Below are 17,052 nucleotides of genomic sequence, written 5' to 3' on the forward strand. Positions count from 1 at the left end.
GAGCCCGTGCTCCGCAACAAGAGAAGCCACCGCAATGAGAAGCCCGCGCACCGCAACGAAGAGTAGCTCGCTGGAACTAGAACAAGCCCGTGTGCAGCAACGAAGACCCAAAGCAGCCAAATAAATAAATGAATAAATACATAAAATAAAATACAAAATCCTTTGTGCAGAAGCTGGTATACATTGGTGTGGGCTTTTACCCTTTGGGAAAAAAATAAGTGGGTATTTCCGATCGACACCCACGTACAAAGCCGGAAGCATGCATTTGGGAGGTCAGGGAGCCTAGCTGCCTCGCACGCCCTCCCCTCCACCTGGGCGGCGCCTGGAGCGCCCCCCCCCAATCCCCCACCCCAAAGCGGGAACTAGACTGCTGGTCTTCCCGTGGGGAGAGATTGGAGGTGGATTTATATTTATTCATTATCTTTTTCTGAATCTTCCCAGTTCTCCGCAGTGGGTTTGTGATACTTTTATAGTCTGAGTGAAGAGGAGGGACAAAAATGTTATCCTTAGAAAAAAATAGATTTCCCAACTGCAAGGAGAGCTGGAGGGACGTCTCCGCACTTCCGGGGCGCTGGGGGCGGGGGTGCGGGGAGTGGGCTGCCTCCAGGCGCTAAGTTATTCTGGTTTCTAGGCGCCTCTGCAGCTGGCGAGCTTTTTATAAAAAAGACAAGTCCCGCCCCTCGTCTCCTGAGGAGGAATCAGGGAGATCAGAATTTTCCTGGGGCCACACGCCCCCTGCCGGGTGTGGGGACCGGAGCTGGGGCGGAGGGCAGAGACCTGGAATGGAGGCCAAGGTCTCCTCCCCCACCTCTGACTTTTTCACATGAAAACGGATGCGACGGGTCACCTTGGACCCCAAAGTCTCCATCTCTGAGTCTCATTTTGCCAGGATGGAGGAGGGAGGACTCTCTGTCCCCGTCTTTTTAAACTCAGGAACCAGGGAGGAGTAAAGCATCTCCCACCCCTTGTCTTTATTGTTGGGTCTTTGAACCTCGCTCGTATCCTCCGTTTCCCAGGTTTTTTACCGCAGACTTTGCGAGTTTAAGGGACAGGCCGTTTTTCTGCCCTACTTCCGCCATTTCGTTGAATTTTTCTCCGGAAAATGGGGAGCAGAAAGGAAAGGGGTTCCTGGAGCGTTCGTTAGCCCCTTCCTTTTTTCTGGAAATTGGTGGGGAAGGGTCTCTCTTGATCCCAATTTCTTCTTTCTTCATCTCAGAAACAGGGTGGAGCATCTACTAGCCCGGCCCCTTTTGGGGGTCTTTCAGCTGAAATTAGACGGAGTCTATCTTGACCCCTATTTCCGCTTTTTCTTCTTTTCTACTTATATTGAACCCAATAAATAGGAGACGTGGAGCATCTTCTCGAACCTCTGTTCCTCTTTTCTGAAATTGGGGATAGGGAGCGTTTAAGGAGAGGTCACAGCACCCTGGACTGAAAGGGGACCTCCTGAGTCTCCGACCTGGGTGCATGGGGGCGGGGAAGGGAAACACCCCCAGAAGACCCAGGCTCAGCCCAGGCCTCAACCTCTCGTCCCTTCAACCGCTCGGGAACCGCCATTGGACAGGAGGAGGGCGTGACAATCTTTGATTGGCTACTTAGCCCGTCGCTCTAGGACTTAAGCCAATGAGAAGGCGCCTCTCAGCCCCGCCTCCCTAACGCTGAAGACAGGCGGAGCCGGCAGGCGCTTCCTCCCCTCCCGCACCGCTTCTGCTAGCTACTGGATGCGCTCTCTGGGCCCCGCCCCATTCTCGCGTCAATCTGCGTGAGAGCCCCGCCCCTCCCGGCTCTGCGTGCGACCGTGGACCACATCCCCATCTGTGGCTCCTCCTCAGAATGGCGTCACGACCGCATCTGCATGTGAAGCCCCGCCCCTCTCCTTGCAGGACGTCACCGCGGACTGCAGGGGCCTGAGCCGCTGCCGTCGCCTCCGCTGCCACGCAGCCCCACATCAGCGCACTGGGGGCCCTGTCACCGCCGCTGCCAAAAAAGTCGCTGCCGCTAGGGTCGCCGCCGCATCAGTGTAGGGCAAGGTGAGCTCCCGGACGGTCCGGTGCGCTCCCTCTCGGAGCACCTACATAACCTTCATTTGACTGATGGGCTGGGGTAGGGGGACGAAGTTGGCCGGCGTTAAATGAGGGGAAGGATGCGGCGGTCGCGAGCCTGGGGAGGGGTAGGGGCCCGGCTCCCTCTACCTGCCCTATCCTCACCCCCACCTCCATCTCTCCACCCCCGGCTCTGCGGCGGAGGGGGAGGGGAGACGAGACGAGTGCCTTGCGGGAAGCAGTGCGCGCGGGAGGCTCCGTGCGTGCGCGTGCGCGTGTTGTGCACACGCGTGTGCGCGCCCGCCTGTGCGGGCGGATCTGTGTGTACCCTTGCTCGTGTACCAGGGTATTCTCGTGTGACCCCTTGGAGGTCCCGATCCAAGTTTGTGCGTGTTTCAGGCATGTGGAGGGAGACGCGTGGGCTGTGCGTGTGCGTGCACAGCAATGTGCATATGTGCACGGAGATGCGTGCCCGTGTGGGTGACGTGTACTCGGCTGCATGGGTGGAGGACGCAGGGCGCACGGGTGGGTTTGCACATTTGTATATGCATGTCGGTGTGCAGACAGGCTCTGTCCCGTGCACCGAGTGTGTTCGACGCTCATATATGCACGAGTGTGTCCCCTGCTGTGTGCACGTGAGCGTGTGCACGCCCCGCTCCTATCACGTGATGTAGCTGTCTCAGCCCGAGCTCTCCCAGCCTGGGAGTCTGGGAGGAGGACTGCGGACATGTGTCCCCGTGGTACCGTACACGCGTGTGCACGTGCGCCCGCGTGGTTCAGTTCTGAGGAACATGAAAGATTGATGGGGGGCGGGGCAGGCCGTAGTCACCCCTCCAGGCGCAGCCGTAGTGCTTAGGTTACAGCCGGACCTGGGGAGCAGGCCTGCTGGAGGGGGCTGCAGGGGTGTCTCCATCCCCTTCGCTCTGAGGTTCTCCCCTGAAACCTCGGGCCTTTCAAGGTCATGGCCCGCGCTCTGCCGTGGGCCGCACCGTTAGTACTGGGGCTCCTGATGGGATAAGGGTAATCTCTGTCCCTCTCTGGGAGCTCTCCATCCTGAGCCTGGGCTTGGGTGTTTGGGGATGGAGGGAGACCCCTCACGCTCGCCTACGCTCCGCACCGCCAGATGGCATCCGCCACAGACTCTCGCTATGGGCAGAAGGAGTCCTCGGACCAGAACTTCGACTACATGTTCAAGATCCTCATCATCGGGAATAGCAGCGTGGGCAAGACGTCCTTCCTCTTCCGCTACGCAGACGACTCCTTCACGCCTGCCTTTGTCAGCACTGTAGGCATCGACTTCAAGGTCAAGACCATCTACCGAAACGATAAGAGGATCAAGCTGCAGATCTGGGTGGGTCCAGCTGGGGGGCTTCTGGCTTCATCACTCTCCCTGCCGAGAATAGCAGCCCCAGCTTTGCCTATTTCTTTCCTGTCTAGATTCATTCATTACACACTGGGCATTTATCAAGCACTTACTGTGTACAAGGGGCTAGAGGCACTGAAGAGATTGCCCCTGTTCTTCCATCAGTGCCTAATCAGTGCTCTTCAGGGGTGGGGAAGGAGCAAATGCTGGGTCCTCTCCTGACCCTGACATCATCAGAGGCATCATTTGCTTGGTGCCTCAGTTTCCCCATGTTCAAGTTCCTCCATGTGTGTCTGTATCAGGTTTCAGAGGGATCTTGACCCCCAACCTCATTCCCTGGGACAGGAGCAGCCTCCTCCGTCAGGGTCTTCTGGCCACTTCCCTCAACGCCTCCGAGGCCTGAGGAAGCCTGCTAAATCCCAAGTCAGAACTGCTCGTTCCCTGCCCACAGTCCTTCCACGGCTCCCACCTCACTCCGGGTAAAACCTGCACCCCTCCCCGCAGCCAGACCCTGCCTGGTCTGCCCCCACTGTTACCCCATCTCGTCTGTCTCCTTCCATCTCTGTCTCAGCCTCTTCGTTGTTCCTCAAATGTACCAAATGCCGTCCCACTTCAGGGCATTTGCCCGGGCTGTGCCTTCTGCCTGGACTGTCCTTCCTCTGATCCCCACATGGCTCCCTCCCTCATCCTTCAAGTTTTAAAATTGAAGGCAGCCCACGCTGCCCATCCTTGTTGGGCTTTTTTCTCCTCGGTCCTTGCCACCCTCTGAAGATACATTTTCTACCTTTTCACAGGTTTATTGTCTATTTCCTGCACTGGATTGTCAGTTTCACAGGGCAGTGATTTTGGTCCATTTTGTTTATAGCTGTGTCCCCAGTGCCCAGTGCAGGGTGTGGCACAGGTACACGTGTGTTGAATCAATGAGGGAACGATCCTGTAGGTACCTTAGGATGACTGGGTACCACATTCCCAGTGCAGGCAGCCAGCTCACTCTCCCTGACCCACCGTGCCTCTGGGCCTCGAGGGCGCTGGACTTGACCATCTCAGAGTTCATACCCACTCTGAGGAGTTTCCGGGTGTGTCCTCTCTGACACCCTGTCTCTTCTTCCCCAGGACACGGCGGGGCAAGAGCGGTACCGGACCATCACGACAGCCTACTACCGGGGTGCCATGGGCTTCATCCTCATGTACGACATCACCAACGAGGAGTCCTTCAATGCGGTGCAGGACTGGTGAGCGTGCCCCTACCTGCTCACAGATGGTCTTCTGAGCTAGGCTTGGTGTAAAGCCTGGGGTACAGGCAGAGATCAGGGAGCCCCAGCCACTTGGCAGAAATGTAAATAACAATATTGGGGTCCCAGCCCTGCTATCAATCTATAATCATTAAAACAGTGTGGCATCAGCTGAAAATAATGGGAAACAGGGTTCCAGGTGGAAAAATGAAACTGTAAACATATAGGAAAAAAATCTGGGAGGGACAGAAAATATGAAGACAGTTTGCATAGGTTAGAGGATATAAACATTTACGTTTTCTGACTAGAGTAATGATAAGTTTCGAGAAAATGTTTGAATTTGTTTAAGAGTGAGAATTCTTCTCTGGGGGTGGGGGGAATCTGGGAAGGATGGGAAAGGCTGCTTGAAAGAGTGACTCTCAAGAGCAGTGAACTGTGGGAGCAGACACCTGCAGAGAGTGTTCCTGGCGGGACAAAGACAGGGAGGAGGATCAGCCTGCCTCCCTCAAGAATTAATGGGAGGTGGGGGCTGGAGTGGGGTGAGGACGGGGAGAAGGGGGAGCGGGGGCAGAGCTCAGATTCTCCAAGCCCTAACCCTCCTCTGTCACCACCTCCTCCAGGTCAACCCAGATCAAGACCTACTCATGGGACAATGCCCAGGTGCTGCTGGTGGGGAACAAGTGTGACATGGAGGATGAGCGGGTGGTGTCGTCGGAACGTGGTCGGCAGCTGGCTGACCACCTGGGTGAGTACCCAGCGAGGCTGGACACCCACAGGCTAGGAAAGGGACAATGAGGCCCTGAAAGGGGAGGAGACACACCCAAAGTCTCACAGCAAAGCCAGGATGGGGCCTGGATTCGAATCCAGATGATTCATACTTTCTGCAAGCTGGCCTTGATCCAGGGGCCATTTGAGGTGAGACTTTTTTTAAAAAATTATTTTATTTTTGGCTTCATTGGGTCTTCGCTGCTGTGCGTGGGCTTTCTCTAGCTGCGGCGAGTGGGGGCTACTCTTCGTTGCGGTGCACAGCCTTCTCATTGCAGTGGCTTCTCTTGCTGCAGAGCACGGGCTCTAGGCATGCAGGGTTCAGTAGTTGTAGCACGTGGGCTCAGTAGTGGTGGCTCGCGGGTTCTAGAGCGCAGGCTCAGTAGTGGCGGCGCACGGGCTTAGTTGCTCCGCGGCATGTGGGATCTTCCCTGACCAGGGCTCGAACCCGTGTCCCCTGCATTAGCAGGTGGATTCTTAACCACTGTGCCACCAGGAAAACCCCTTGAGGTGAGTGTTGATGGATGCTTAGGAGTTCGCTCTGCAGGAAGTTTCTGATTCATTCTGATACTCTCACTGCCTAGCCTTGTGCTGGGTGTTGCTGGGCCCTTGAGAGGCCTCCAGCTTTGTGAGAGAGGGAGGGACCTCAGCTGGGGGAGCCAGGCTCTGCCTGGCATAGGTAAGTCTTCCTGGAAGTGGGCCTTGGATCTGGTACTTAAAGAAAAAGGGTGGTCTTTCAGACAGAAGAAACAGTGTGGGCAAAGGCCAGACGTGGGAAAGATCCTTTTGGCAAACAGTTTTATGTGACTGGAACATGAGGGTCACTTGGAGGAAATATGGCTGATCTTGCAGGGCCTGAAGCACGAGCTGAGGAGCCAGACTTTTCAGAGGGCAATAGGGAGCCATGGACAGTGTGTGAGCAGGGGAAGGCCTGGGTCTGAATGTCGGATGCCGCCAGGGCCAGGGCTAGGCTGGATGGTGGAAGCAGGGAAGTGGGTCTTACCAGGGCTGTGGGGACAATGAGAGGAGACAGTTTTAGGGTGAAGAAAGGAGTGCAGGAAATAAAGGCTGACTCAGTCCAGTGTTGCTTCCCCAAGGAACCTGTCAGTGCCTTTAACATGCAGTTGGCACTGGGAATCTCCAGGTGTTACCTGCCCTTGGAAAAGTGTCTCTCGGCGTGGGGGGACCAGGGTCCTCACCCCTCTCTTCCCTGACCACAGGGTTCGAGTTCTTTGAGGCAAGCGCCAAGGACAACATTAATGTCAAGCAGACCTTTGAGCGGCTGGTGGATGTCATCTGCGAGAAGATGTCCGAATCATTGGACACAGCCGATCCTGCAGTCACGGGCACCAAGCAGGGCCCACAGCTCACGGACCAGCAGGCGCCCCCCCACCAGGACTGCGCCTGCTGAGAGCTGCCCCGCCCCATCCTGGCCCCGCCCCCTGGGCCTGAGCCAGGGCCCCTACTGGCCATGGGCGTGAGTCCCCTGCCCTGATTTAGCCCATCACCCTATTTATTATCGTAGCTATTTATTTATTTATTGGAGATGTCCCCCAGGGGCTCGGGAATCCCACCTGCTCCGTGCCCCATCCTGTACATACAGCCCTGTTCCCGCTCTGCAGTGGCGTGTCGTGGCCCCGTGAACTCACCACTCACCCTTCTCTCCAGACCCCACCTTTTTATAAATTCACCCCCATCAACAGTTATCATCAGTTTTGAAGAGGGGGCTGGATGACACCCCAGGGCAGTCTGGTTGCATGATGCAAGGTAGCCAGACCTGCCAGCCCCCTGGCTGTGACACGGTAGGTCCAGGTGGCTGCAGCTCGACGTGGACCACGGGGTGGGTCAGAGCCAGGAAATGGCCCGCCTGGCTCCTCGCCCCCAAGGTTGTACCTTTTTTTGGAGGGGGGCGGGGGCTGCTGTGGATATTCACCACCCTGGGACACCGCCTCCCACCAGACCTGTTCTGATGTCATGAGTGTCAAACATGTCCCCCAGTCCCCCCAGGAGATGTCATGACAACACTACACACACCCAATAAAGTGAATGGACAACACAGTGTCCCTATGAGCGCCGGCCTGCCAGTGCTGGCTTTGCTAATCCACAAGATTTTCAATTACAAAGAGAATTTAATTCTCTGTACTTCCATAGTCCATGAACAGAGGATGAGACTGGAGGCTACCCAGCCCCACCCAAGGGTCCAAATTCTGGGGGCCCTGCTCCAAGGGTATGGGCGATGTCCCCACCTTGGTCCCAGAGCCCAGCCCGCAGGAGTGTTGAGGGCTTGGTACTAGCTGGCTGGCTGAGGCCCCGTGCTGAGGATGGAGTATCTGTCACCAGTCACTTGAGGCTCTCCCAGAAGGGTTGGGGGATGACGGTCCATCTTCATGGTTGTGTTCCAGATGGAGAAACGGAGGCCCGGCAGTGGGCTTGGAAGGGGCAGCCCAACTGGATGCCTAGGAATCAGGGTGGGCCTAGGACTGGGCCCAGCAGTCCATTCCCCTTCCTGCCCAGGTGGCTGGTCAGCTGAGGGTCAGTCTTGCCCTGGCTGGCATGTGGTGGCAGTGTGGGGCAGCTCAGTCTGCACAGTGCCCAGGGCCACACAGCCTGGGGGCGCTGGGGGGCCTGGGATCTGTCCACACAAGAGGACCTGGTTATAGGCACTGTTCATCCCTCTGGGCTCCTCACTGAACCCTCCTCCACCCGTCAGGGCTGGGGTCAGCCTTGCCGGACAGATGCGGCAGGGACCTGGCCGAGGTCACATCAGACAGAAGACGTGGACTTGGTCTTCACCCCGCTGGTGATCAGCAACCCACCCACCCACCATAGCGTGCAGGTTGTCGCGGGCACAGGAGGCCTGCACCCTGGAGCGTAGTTGTACTGCCATTTGGGGCTCACACATGTGGTCCCCCAGGAGTCCCCTGGGTACTTGGTCTGCCCACTGCACTTACCCGGTATTTCAGATAGGAGAGGTATGTGTCCCAGCCCAGAGTTAGGCCGTTGATGTAGGTGACTCGGAACTGGGGGGGCACGAAGAGGAAATTCACCAGCTGCGCAGCGGGCCACACGCACCAGTCAGCCTATGGGGAGGGGTGGAATGCAGTGAGAGGCGGGGCCTGGAGGGACCTGGGTGGGGCCAGGTGGCTGTGAGAGGTGGGGCTTTGAAAGGGGGTGCCTGTGAAAGGGAGAGGAGGGACAGATGCAAGGGGGCAGAGATGAAGGATAGGCGGGGCCTGGGCGGGCACGCCCACCTTGTAGAATTCCCAGAACTTGTCCCGCAGCTCCTGGCAGCTCTCGCCCAGGGTCTGGCCCTCCAGGCAGCCAAGGCCTAGGAAGGAAACCAAGAAATGAGAGTGTCAGAGTCTGGGGAGTACGGAGACAGTACAGCGGGTGGGGTAGGACCCCTGAGGAACAGTGTCTCAGGCAGAGGAAACAGGACACTTAAAAGCCTTGCAGTGGGAAGGGCAGCACAGCAGGGTGGCTAGGGTGGGTAAACAACAGAACAAGTGGAGAGAGGTGAGAGGAGAGAGGTCTGTCGTGAATAATCGCGTACCCTGAGGGATGCAAACGCCACACACCCTTGCTGAGGCTGAGGCTATTTTATTACCGGTCCTAGGATGATTGTGCTCTGTCAACGTCAGTCTCAGCTCCCCTTCCTCCAGCCTCAGAGCCTTTGCATGGGCTGTTCCCCCTGCCTGCTGGCTCCTTCTTCAAGTCTCAGCTGAGTGTCTTTTCCTTTGGGACGTTCTCCCAACCACTGTCCAGGGCAGCCCCATCAGACACTGTCTTCATCCTTCCTACATTTAGCATCATTGTCTGTGATTCTGCCATTCACACTTGCCTCCACTGGGTCTGTCCTATCACCACTGTACCCCAGCCTTCAGGAGGTGCATCAGTAATGGGTCTGCACATCCTTAACGCAAAGCTGGCTCTGTCCCTCCCGACCTATGAGGAGCAAAGCCCAAGCTCACGGGGCTCCTTACCCAAGAAGTACCAGACGCCCAGCATGGGAGAGGCCACCAGTTGGTCGACGAGGACCTTCCTGAGGACGTTTGGGAGGCCACGGAAGCCAGATGCAGGGAGCAGGCGGTCCAGCCAGAGGTACCAGTAGTGCAGGAAAGGGCCCATGCTGCAGCCCACCGCAAACATGCTCGCTGTGGGCGGTCCAAGAATCAGGGGGTGCATGTTAGGCCAGCAAAGCCCCCAATTCACTCCCTCCCTGTCTAAGACCTGGGTAAGCCTGACACCCTCCCAGAGCCCAACCCATTACTAGCCCCACTGCCACGTACCATTCCAAGAGCTGCGTTTGTATTTTCTTCCCTCATTCCCTCACCACCGCGGCAGAGGGTTCTACCATCGCCCCGCTTTCCAGAGGAGGAAACAGAGGCACAGCGGGTAGGGAAGTGTGGGACCAGGGCGCGATCCTAGGCTGGCTGGGGCCAGACGCTGCGCCCTTGACTACCCCGGGTGCAGCATCCTGTGCTCAACGCTAGGTCTCTCAGTGCAAGAGAGAGGGAAGCAGACCAGGGGTTGGGCGGGGACCTGACCCTCAGGATGGGAGCGAAGAGAAACCCCACCTCTGGTAGGGGATGAAGACCCCCGAGGGGGGAGGGGACAGAGATCAGGGAGGGGCTGTCTAGGGTGCACGCTGAGGTCAAGGGTCTTGCCAGGGACTGAGGTCACGGGTCATGGGTCACGGCACGCGGGTCCGGGTCACAGGTCTCCGAATTGAGGTTGGGGCCAAAGATCCTCTGGGGTCAAAGGCCAGCAGCACTCGTCCCCTCACCTGAGCGCCGCGGGTCAAACTTCTGGCCGGGCCGGGCGCGGATCTCCCAGGACTGGCGCGCTCCATCCCCGGCCGCCATGAGAGCACCGCAGCTCAGCGTGTTGGTGACGAGCAACGCACGGCCTTGGAACAGGGGCTGCCCCGCGGCCCAAACGCCGCGCAGCCAGCACCAGGCGCCGGACGCCATCGCCTGCCGGGACCTAGGAACTGGCACACCCGGCCGCCCTGCCCATGCCGGCCAATCTCCAGTCACCCCGCGTCCTGGATGCCCGCCTCGCTCCGTGCTACCCAATCGCACGCTGCCTTCGTGATTTGCATGCCTCCCCCCAAGTCGCCGCAGCCAATCGCCGACCGCTTGCTTCTTCACTTTGCCCGCCCCGAGAGGTATTAGCCAATCAAAAGTCGGCATCCCATCTAGAGGCTAATTGCCGAACGAAGCCGCACACCGCCTTCCGCGCCTTACGGGCCAATCGCAAATAGGCTTCGCGTCACACCGCGCATGCCAATTGCTGTCGTTCTAACCTCGTTTTCCCGCCCCTATCTGCTCTGGCCTATGGGTAACCGTCGCAACACCCTTATTTGCCGGCCCAGTACTGCACTGGCCAATCGGAGACCCCCGCTGGCAAATCACTGACTGTCGTCCTGCCTCCTTCATTGAGATGGACAATCTTGAACAATTCTACCGAGTTCTCTCTTGTAGTTGCCCTCCAGATTTCCAGATTCTCCCGGAATTCCTGAAAAGGGGATCGGACAGTGGCCATGACTACCGGGGCGGAAGTCCAATCCCGCAGAGACTCGAGAAAGTGGGGGCGGGGCTACAGTTCTGCGGCGCGCGCAGGCCGCTGGGATTCTTGTGTAGACGTTGACCTTGGTCCTGATTACTGCTGGGTATCTGACCTCAGTTCAAGAATAATATAATTAAAACGTTAGGCACTGTTCTGGGCACATGATGTGCATTAAGACATTTCACAGCAACTTTGTGTTGCTGCAGGGACAGTTTTATCACCATGTTATTTCCTGTGTTCCTGGAGGGGAAAATGTGAGTTTCAATGGAAATCTATGCGTTACCTACAGGAGCAGGGTGTCGCAAACTGTCGCCTGTGGGCCAAATCCTGTCGGCGCCGGTTTTGGTGAGGCTCGCGAGCTAAGAATTCTCTTACCTTTTTTAATTGGTCGGTGAAAAAATCCAAATAATATTCTGGGACATGTGAAAATTATATGAAATTCAAATTTCCGAATCCATAAATAAAGCTGTGTTGGAACACAGTCATGCCCATTTGTTTCTTTATTGTCTACTCTCATTACAATGAGCAGTTGCAACAAAGATTGTACGGTCTGCAAAAACTAAACTATTTACTATTTTGACTCTTTACAAAAAAATTTTTTTTTCCTCTTTGTTAGAGGACACCCTTCAGGGTTTTCTGATTTTGATTCTATGGGAGATATTTTATAAACCCTGTGTTTATAACTGATAACAGGGAAAAATAATTCTTCCCTATAGACATGCAAATGAATTCTGCTGAGTGGCGAGATGCCCACCCCCAATTTTTTTGCCTTCATTTGCACATTCATTTTACTGTGCTTGTTTTGTCTGTTGTTTGGTTCTTCTTTGAAATGGGTTTAACGCCTGACCAGTTCCCTTTATTAGCAACGAGTTAACAATTTTTAACACATGCTCATTTTTATTTCTGTATGAGAGTCGTGATTTTTACCTTTTTTGGGAAAATTATCCTTCAACACTTCCTATTGCTGTCAAGTAACTCAGCCTGGTAGTCCAGGTTCCAGATTTTACTGCATTTTGGTGGAAAACCTCCAAAATGGTTAAAAGTGGGGGAAAAGTCAAATTATGATTCACGAAACAGAGTCAGGTAAACTTTTTCAGCAGAGAAGTGCATTTCATGGTGGCTGAAGCCCTGGCAACTCCAAGAGGTAAGAGAATCTTGCTGATTCTCTATTTTTCTCATCTGTGTTTTCCTGTCTCTAGATAGGTGCCTTGTCACCAGCATTAGTGGCATCAGGGACTGGGAATTTGGCTTTATGGTCTGACCATTTGGCAATCTCTATCAATGGATTACTGGTTTACTGGCTGAAAAGCAGTGGAGGATCCATTAAGAATTTAGTGCCCACCAGGAGGAACAGCTTTTGATGTCTAGACCTGTGATTTTGGGTGTTTCTGTTGAAGGAGTTTTCAGAACATGCCACCCCAAAATATGCTGCTCTGGCAGATTGATTATATTGAGTTAAAGGCATTAGTAAGACTGCAAGAAGGGCTCTTGGTCTTTCCTTTTTCTTACTGAAAGCAGGAAATAAAATTCCCATGGCAAAGGTGCCCTCCCTCTACTGGGAGGAAGAAACCTTCTTATCCCCAGAGACAGGGAGTCGAAGCTGAGAGAAATCTGTACAAACACGTCTTGTTGAAATAACTCTTTTCTTCCTTTAGTCTCCCCATGTATTTTAGTTGCTTTCCTGCAGTTGACACCCTGTTCAACCTAGTAAATAACAAGTCTTTGGGTCTTCATTTTTCTTGCGAAGACTCCCACGTACATGTAAATAAATTTTTTATGCTTTTCCCCTGTTAATCTGTCTTGTGTGTCAGTCTCAGCCAGAGACTTGTGTGCCGAGGATTTGGCTTGGCTTTCTGTCTGCTAGGGCATGCCGGTTTTGGTCCTACATGTCCAACTATCAGGTTAGAGCCCTGAGAATATGTAGATGGCCAGAAAGAAATGTGGGTTGCACCCCATTTGTGGCTAGGGTCCTACCGACCACTGGACCACTGTTGCAAGCCACTGAGGGGAATTGTCTGAGTCTTTCTCTCTTTTGGCCATCTTTGGGAGTGGCTCTGGATCTTGAGAGAGCTGCAATTTTTGCACCCTCTTTGGGGGCCCCTCATGCACCCATGGTTTAGTCATAGAAGGCTGATTGGTTTTGGTTTTGAATCACTTGGAATAGGTATGCTTTTGGTTAAAAAAAAGAAGTTAAAAAAAAAGGGAGTTCAATACTGCTGGGGAAGTTTACTGTTTGTCTGGGCTGAAACCTGATGATAAGATATTGAAAGGATTTTTTTTTAAAAAGGAACTCTGTGTCAGAAATTGGCTTTATTGGAGACATATTCAGAGCCTGACTGGAACTATTTTCAAGGCCTTCTTCTTTCCTAAGCTAAAATGGAACTATGTACTCAGAGGGCTATTTGGAAATACACCAGCAAGAAAAAAAGTTTAAAAAGGCTTCTTCATAAATATTAGTAACTTGTTTCATTTGCCAGAAACACACTTTGGATCCAACTTTTTTTTTCTTCAATAATGAGTTTAAAATTCTTGTACCTGTCTCATGGCTAAAATTTAAAAATAAAAGTTATAAGACCTCTGTTTGCTTCTGTCTCTATGTTTATGTTTGTCTATATACATGTGATATTCTTCTACCTCTGGGAAGTATTGCTAAAAATTAACTTGTAAAAGAGCTCTATTTAATTGGCTTAAAAAAAGTGCTTACATAAGTTGATTAGTCAAACAAATTGATTGTCTCTACTAGATGTTTAGATTATAAAACTGTAAATTCAAACTAAGAACAAAACAGACAATAAAAGTGAATTGCTTCATGTATATCAAGCACGACAGTAAATTTTAAAATAAAGGAGGTCATATATTTAACTTTTCACATTCTTTGCTTCTGTGATTTTTGATACTTGATTTATCAACAAGAAAAATAACAAGATTATGGCTAGCTATTCAATGACTCATGAAATTTTCATGAGTAATTTAAGCATAATTGTTAAAACAAGTAATAAACGTAAATGGGATAAAAGTTTATAAGTGAACTTCTCAACAATAATTTTGTTTTAAAATGTCTCCTTAAAAATAGTTTCCAGAATCATTTTGGAAACTTGAAACCTTATACTAAGTTAAGTGAAATGGTGGATATTCATTGAATATGTAGATAATTTTCAAATATGAGAAAATACTAAAATATTAATCACTAAACATAAGTTTATCTTGTTGGCTTCTTAATTTTTACAAAGGGACTAATGATGTTTCTGTTAGTAAACATGTCCTTTGCCACATCAAAAAATTGTATTATAAGGAAGCATATGCCTCTATAAATTATGAAATGATGTATTCATAAATTTTCTAATCTACTATAGAATGTTGGTATAAATGTTGGTATGGCCACAGGCAGTTTACAATTGCTTGCTTCCTAGTTTTCACTGGAACTTAGGGTTATGAATTACAATCAATATAAGTAAATGAAACTGCTAGGAATAATAAAGGTACAGAAAAAAAACTCTGTGAAGTGTGCAAGGAAAATAAGATGTGTTTCTGCAGGAAAAATTATGAGGTATGAAGGATGCGCTCTTTTTTTTTTTAATTAGCAAGTATTTAATTTAATTTATTTATTTTTGTCTGCGTTGGGTGTTCGTTGCTGTGCATGGGCTTTCTCTAGTTGCGGCGAGCGGGGGCTACTCTTCGTTGCGGTGTGCGGGCTTCTCATTGCGGTGGCTTCTCGTTGTGGAGCACAGGCTCTAGGCGCGTGGGCTTCAGTAGTTGTGGCACACAGGCTCAGTAGTTGTGGCACTCGGGCTTAGTTGCTCCACGGCATGTGATATCTTCCCGGACCAGTGATTGAACCCTTGTGCCCTGCATTGGCAGGCGGATTCTTAACCACTGAGCCACCAGGGAAGTCCAAGGATGCGTCCTTAGGAAAGAAAAAGAGGAGTAATTTTGTCCTTGTTTAAGGGTATTTAGTGATTGTTTCAAAATACAAAAGAGGAAAATAAAGGAGAAAAACCTAAATGGATTTCGAAAGTTGGAGAGAGAGAAAGAGGAAATCTTATCTTGTGTGGTCAAATTGGCAAAAATTAAATGGATTACTATGAGAATTTTTAAAATGAGCTTTATTTTTTTAAAAAAATTATTGAAATATAGTTGATTTACAATGTTGCATTAGTTGCAGGTGTTCAGCAAAGTGATTAAGTTATACATACATATATACCTATCGATTCTTTTTTAGATTCTTTTTCATTATAGGTTATTACAAGATATTGAGTATAGTTCCCTGTGCTGTACAGTAGGTCCTTGTTGGTTATCAACAGTGAGCTATAATATCAATAATGTGACTATGCAAAACTAGAATTTGACTTTCTTTCTCTGTTAAAAGAATAACATTTTCTTGGATTATTGTAAAAGCTTTTTCTTTACCTGTTAAGTAATTCATACAGAAAAAAAGATTCTATCAAAATGTTGTCTTTATCAAGTCTCTAATTAGGAAAACTGAGTCAACTCAAAATTAAAAGAGCTGGAGCTTTTTCTTTTATTATGCTATTGTATTTGCCTATAAAATCTTTTATTGTCACTTTGGTTAAATAGGTAACTAAGTATTGTTTCATAATAATTTGTGAGCTTATTTAACCTAGTGTTCAAATCTTTGACATTCTGGACAAACTTCCCAAAGTCAAATTCTAAATTTTATTTCCCCTACACTGTGTTTCCTCTTGAACCATGGTTGAAATTTTAGAATTGGAGTCGCTAAACTCTGTCTGCATACCTATTGGTTTGTAATTCAGAGAGGCCTTTACATCTCACTATGTATGTTGTATTTTTCTACACCAGGAGGTGTGAGAGGCAGGATTCTAAGGTATGGCCCCAAGATTTCTGCCTCAGATGTACATCAGTACATCCTCCTCAAGCGTAGGTAGAACTTGTGAATATGATAAAATGCAAATATGACGTTATGTTGTATTTTAGAAGGGATTTTTTAAAAACTTATTTTACTGAGGTATAGTTGATTTACAGTGTTGTGTTCATTTTTAGAAGGGATTTTGTAGGCATAAGTACCCTAGTCAGTTAATTAAAAAGGAGCTTGGTTAGTGCCTTCAGTGTGATACCTTTCTTTTTTTTAATTGAGGTATAGTTGTATAATATTATATAAGTTATAGGTATACAATATAGTGATTCACAACTTTTAAAGGTTATACTCCATTTGTAGTTATTATAAAATATTGGTGGGACTTCCCTGGCAGCTCAGTGGATAAGACTCCCCGCTCCCAATGCAGGGGGCCTGGGTGCGATCCTTGATCAGGGAACTAGATCCCACATGCGTGCCACAACTAAGGAGCCCGCCTGCCACAACTAAGACCTGGTGCAACCAAATAAATAAATATTTTTTAAAAAAGACTGGGCTTCCCTGGTGGCACAGTGGTTGAGAATCCGCCTGCCAATGCAGGTTACACGGGTTCAAGCCCTGGTCCGGGAAGATCCCATGTGCCACAAAACAACTAAGCCAATGCACCACAACTACTGAGCCTGCATGTCACAACTACTGAAGCCTGCGCGCCTAGAGCCCGTGCTCCGCAACAAGAGAAGCCACCACAATGAGAAGCCCGCGCACCGCAACGAAGAGTAGCCCCCACTCACCACAACCAGAGAAAAGCCCAGGTGCAGCAACAAAGACCCAACGCAGCCAAAAATAAAATAAATAAAATAAAATTTAAAAAAATATTGGCTATAGTCCCCGTGTTGTATAATATATCCTTGTAGCTTATTTTATACCTAATAGTCTGTACCTGTTAATCCCCTACCCCTATATTGCCCCTCTCCCCTCCCCCTCCCCACTGGTAACCACTAGCTTCTTCTCTATATCTGTGAGATCTGCTTCTTTTTTTTTAACATCTTTATTGGAGTATAATTGCTTTACAATGGTGTGTTAGTTTCTGCTTTATAACAAAGTGAATCAGTTATACATATATCCCCATATCTCTTCCCTCTTTCATCTCCCTGCCACCCTCCCTATCCCACCCCTCTAGGTGGTCACAAAGCACCGAGCTGATCTCCCTGTGCCATGCGGCTGCTTCCCACTAGCTATCTTTTTTTT

The 17,052-nt window shown here is 50.7% G+C and overlaps 2 protein-coding genes across 3 annotated transcripts; one reads left to right on the top strand and one right to left on the bottom strand.

Moving 5' to 3' along the window:
• Nucleotides 1–1,874: 1,874 nt before the first annotated feature.
• RAB3A (RAB3A, member RAS oncogene family) lies at nucleotides 1,875–7,461 on the top strand. Its single transcript, XM_007116908.2, has 5 exons — nucleotides 1,875–2,030; nucleotides 3,166–3,393; nucleotides 4,519–4,637; nucleotides 5,258–5,382; nucleotides 6,623–7,461. The coding sequence occupies exons 2-5, from the start codon at nucleotides 3,166–3,168 to the stop codon at nucleotides 6,811–6,813; spliced, it is 663 nt and encodes a 220-aa protein (XP_007116970.1). The 5' UTR covers nucleotides 1,875–2,030; the 3' UTR covers nucleotides 6,814–7,461.
• A 50-nt stretch (nucleotides 7,462–7,511) lies between these two features.
• MPV17L2 (MPV17 mitochondrial inner membrane protein like 2) lies at nucleotides 7,512–10,500 on the bottom strand. 2 transcript variants are annotated; one of them, XM_007116910.3, is made up of 5 exons: nucleotides 10,189–10,500; nucleotides 9,386–9,556; nucleotides 8,654–8,730; nucleotides 8,354–8,482; nucleotides 7,512–8,034 (listed from the first exon to the last, which is right to left on the bottom strand). In XM_007116910.3, exons 1-5 carry the CDS (start codon nucleotides 10,373–10,375, stop codon nucleotides 7,936–7,938), a joined length of 663 nt encoding a protein of 220 aa, XP_007116972.1. In that variant the 5' UTR covers nucleotides 10,376–10,500; the 3' UTR covers nucleotides 7,512–7,935. The 2 variants fall into 2 exon arrangements, with proteins under 2 accessions (XP_007116972.1, XP_007116971.1); XM_007116909.4 differs by having other exon boundaries at nucleotides 7,512–7,858; nucleotides 10,189–10,435.
• Between the last annotated feature and the right edge of the window lie 6,552 nt (nucleotides 10,501–17,052).

This window comes from Physeter macrocephalus, unplaced genomic scaffold, assembly GCF_002837175.3.
Source record: "Physeter macrocephalus isolate SW-GA unplaced genomic scaffold, ASM283717v5 random_9, whole genome shotgun sequence".
NCBI classification, from domain to species: Eukaryota; Metazoa; Chordata; class Mammalia; order Artiodactyla; family Physeteridae; genus Physeter; species Physeter macrocephalus.

What these genes read in the sequence shown, in the direction of transcription:
- RAB3A (XM_007116908.2), top strand. Translation starts at nt 3,166, where the DNA reads ATGGCATCCGCCACAGACTCTCGCTATGGGCAGAAGGAGTCCTCGGAC. An exon ending in GGATCAAGCTGCAGATCTGG is followed by an intron (nt 3,394 to 4,518) that starts GTGGGTCCAGCT and finishes CTTCTTCCCCAG; the next exon opens with GACACGGCGGGGCAAGAGCG. An exon ending in TTCAATGCGGTGCAGGACTG is followed by an intron (nt 4,638 to 5,257) that starts GTGAGCGTGCCC and finishes CACCTCCTCCAG; the next exon opens with GTCAACCCAGATCAAGACCT.
- MPV17L2 (XM_007116909.4), bottom strand. Translation starts at nt 10,375, where the DNA reads ATGGCGTCCGGCGCCTGGTGCTGGCTGCGCGGCGTTTGGGCCGCGGGG. An exon ending in GTTTGACCCGCGGCGCTCAG is followed by an intron (nt 9,557 to 10,188) that starts GTGAGGGGACGA and finishes GACCGCCCACAG; the next exon opens with CGAGCATGTTTGCGGTGGGC. An exon ending in AGTTCTGGGAATTCTACAAG is followed by an intron (nt 8,483 to 8,653) that starts GTGGGCGTGCCC and finishes CCCTCCCCATAG; the next exon opens with GCTGACTGGTGCGTGTGGCC.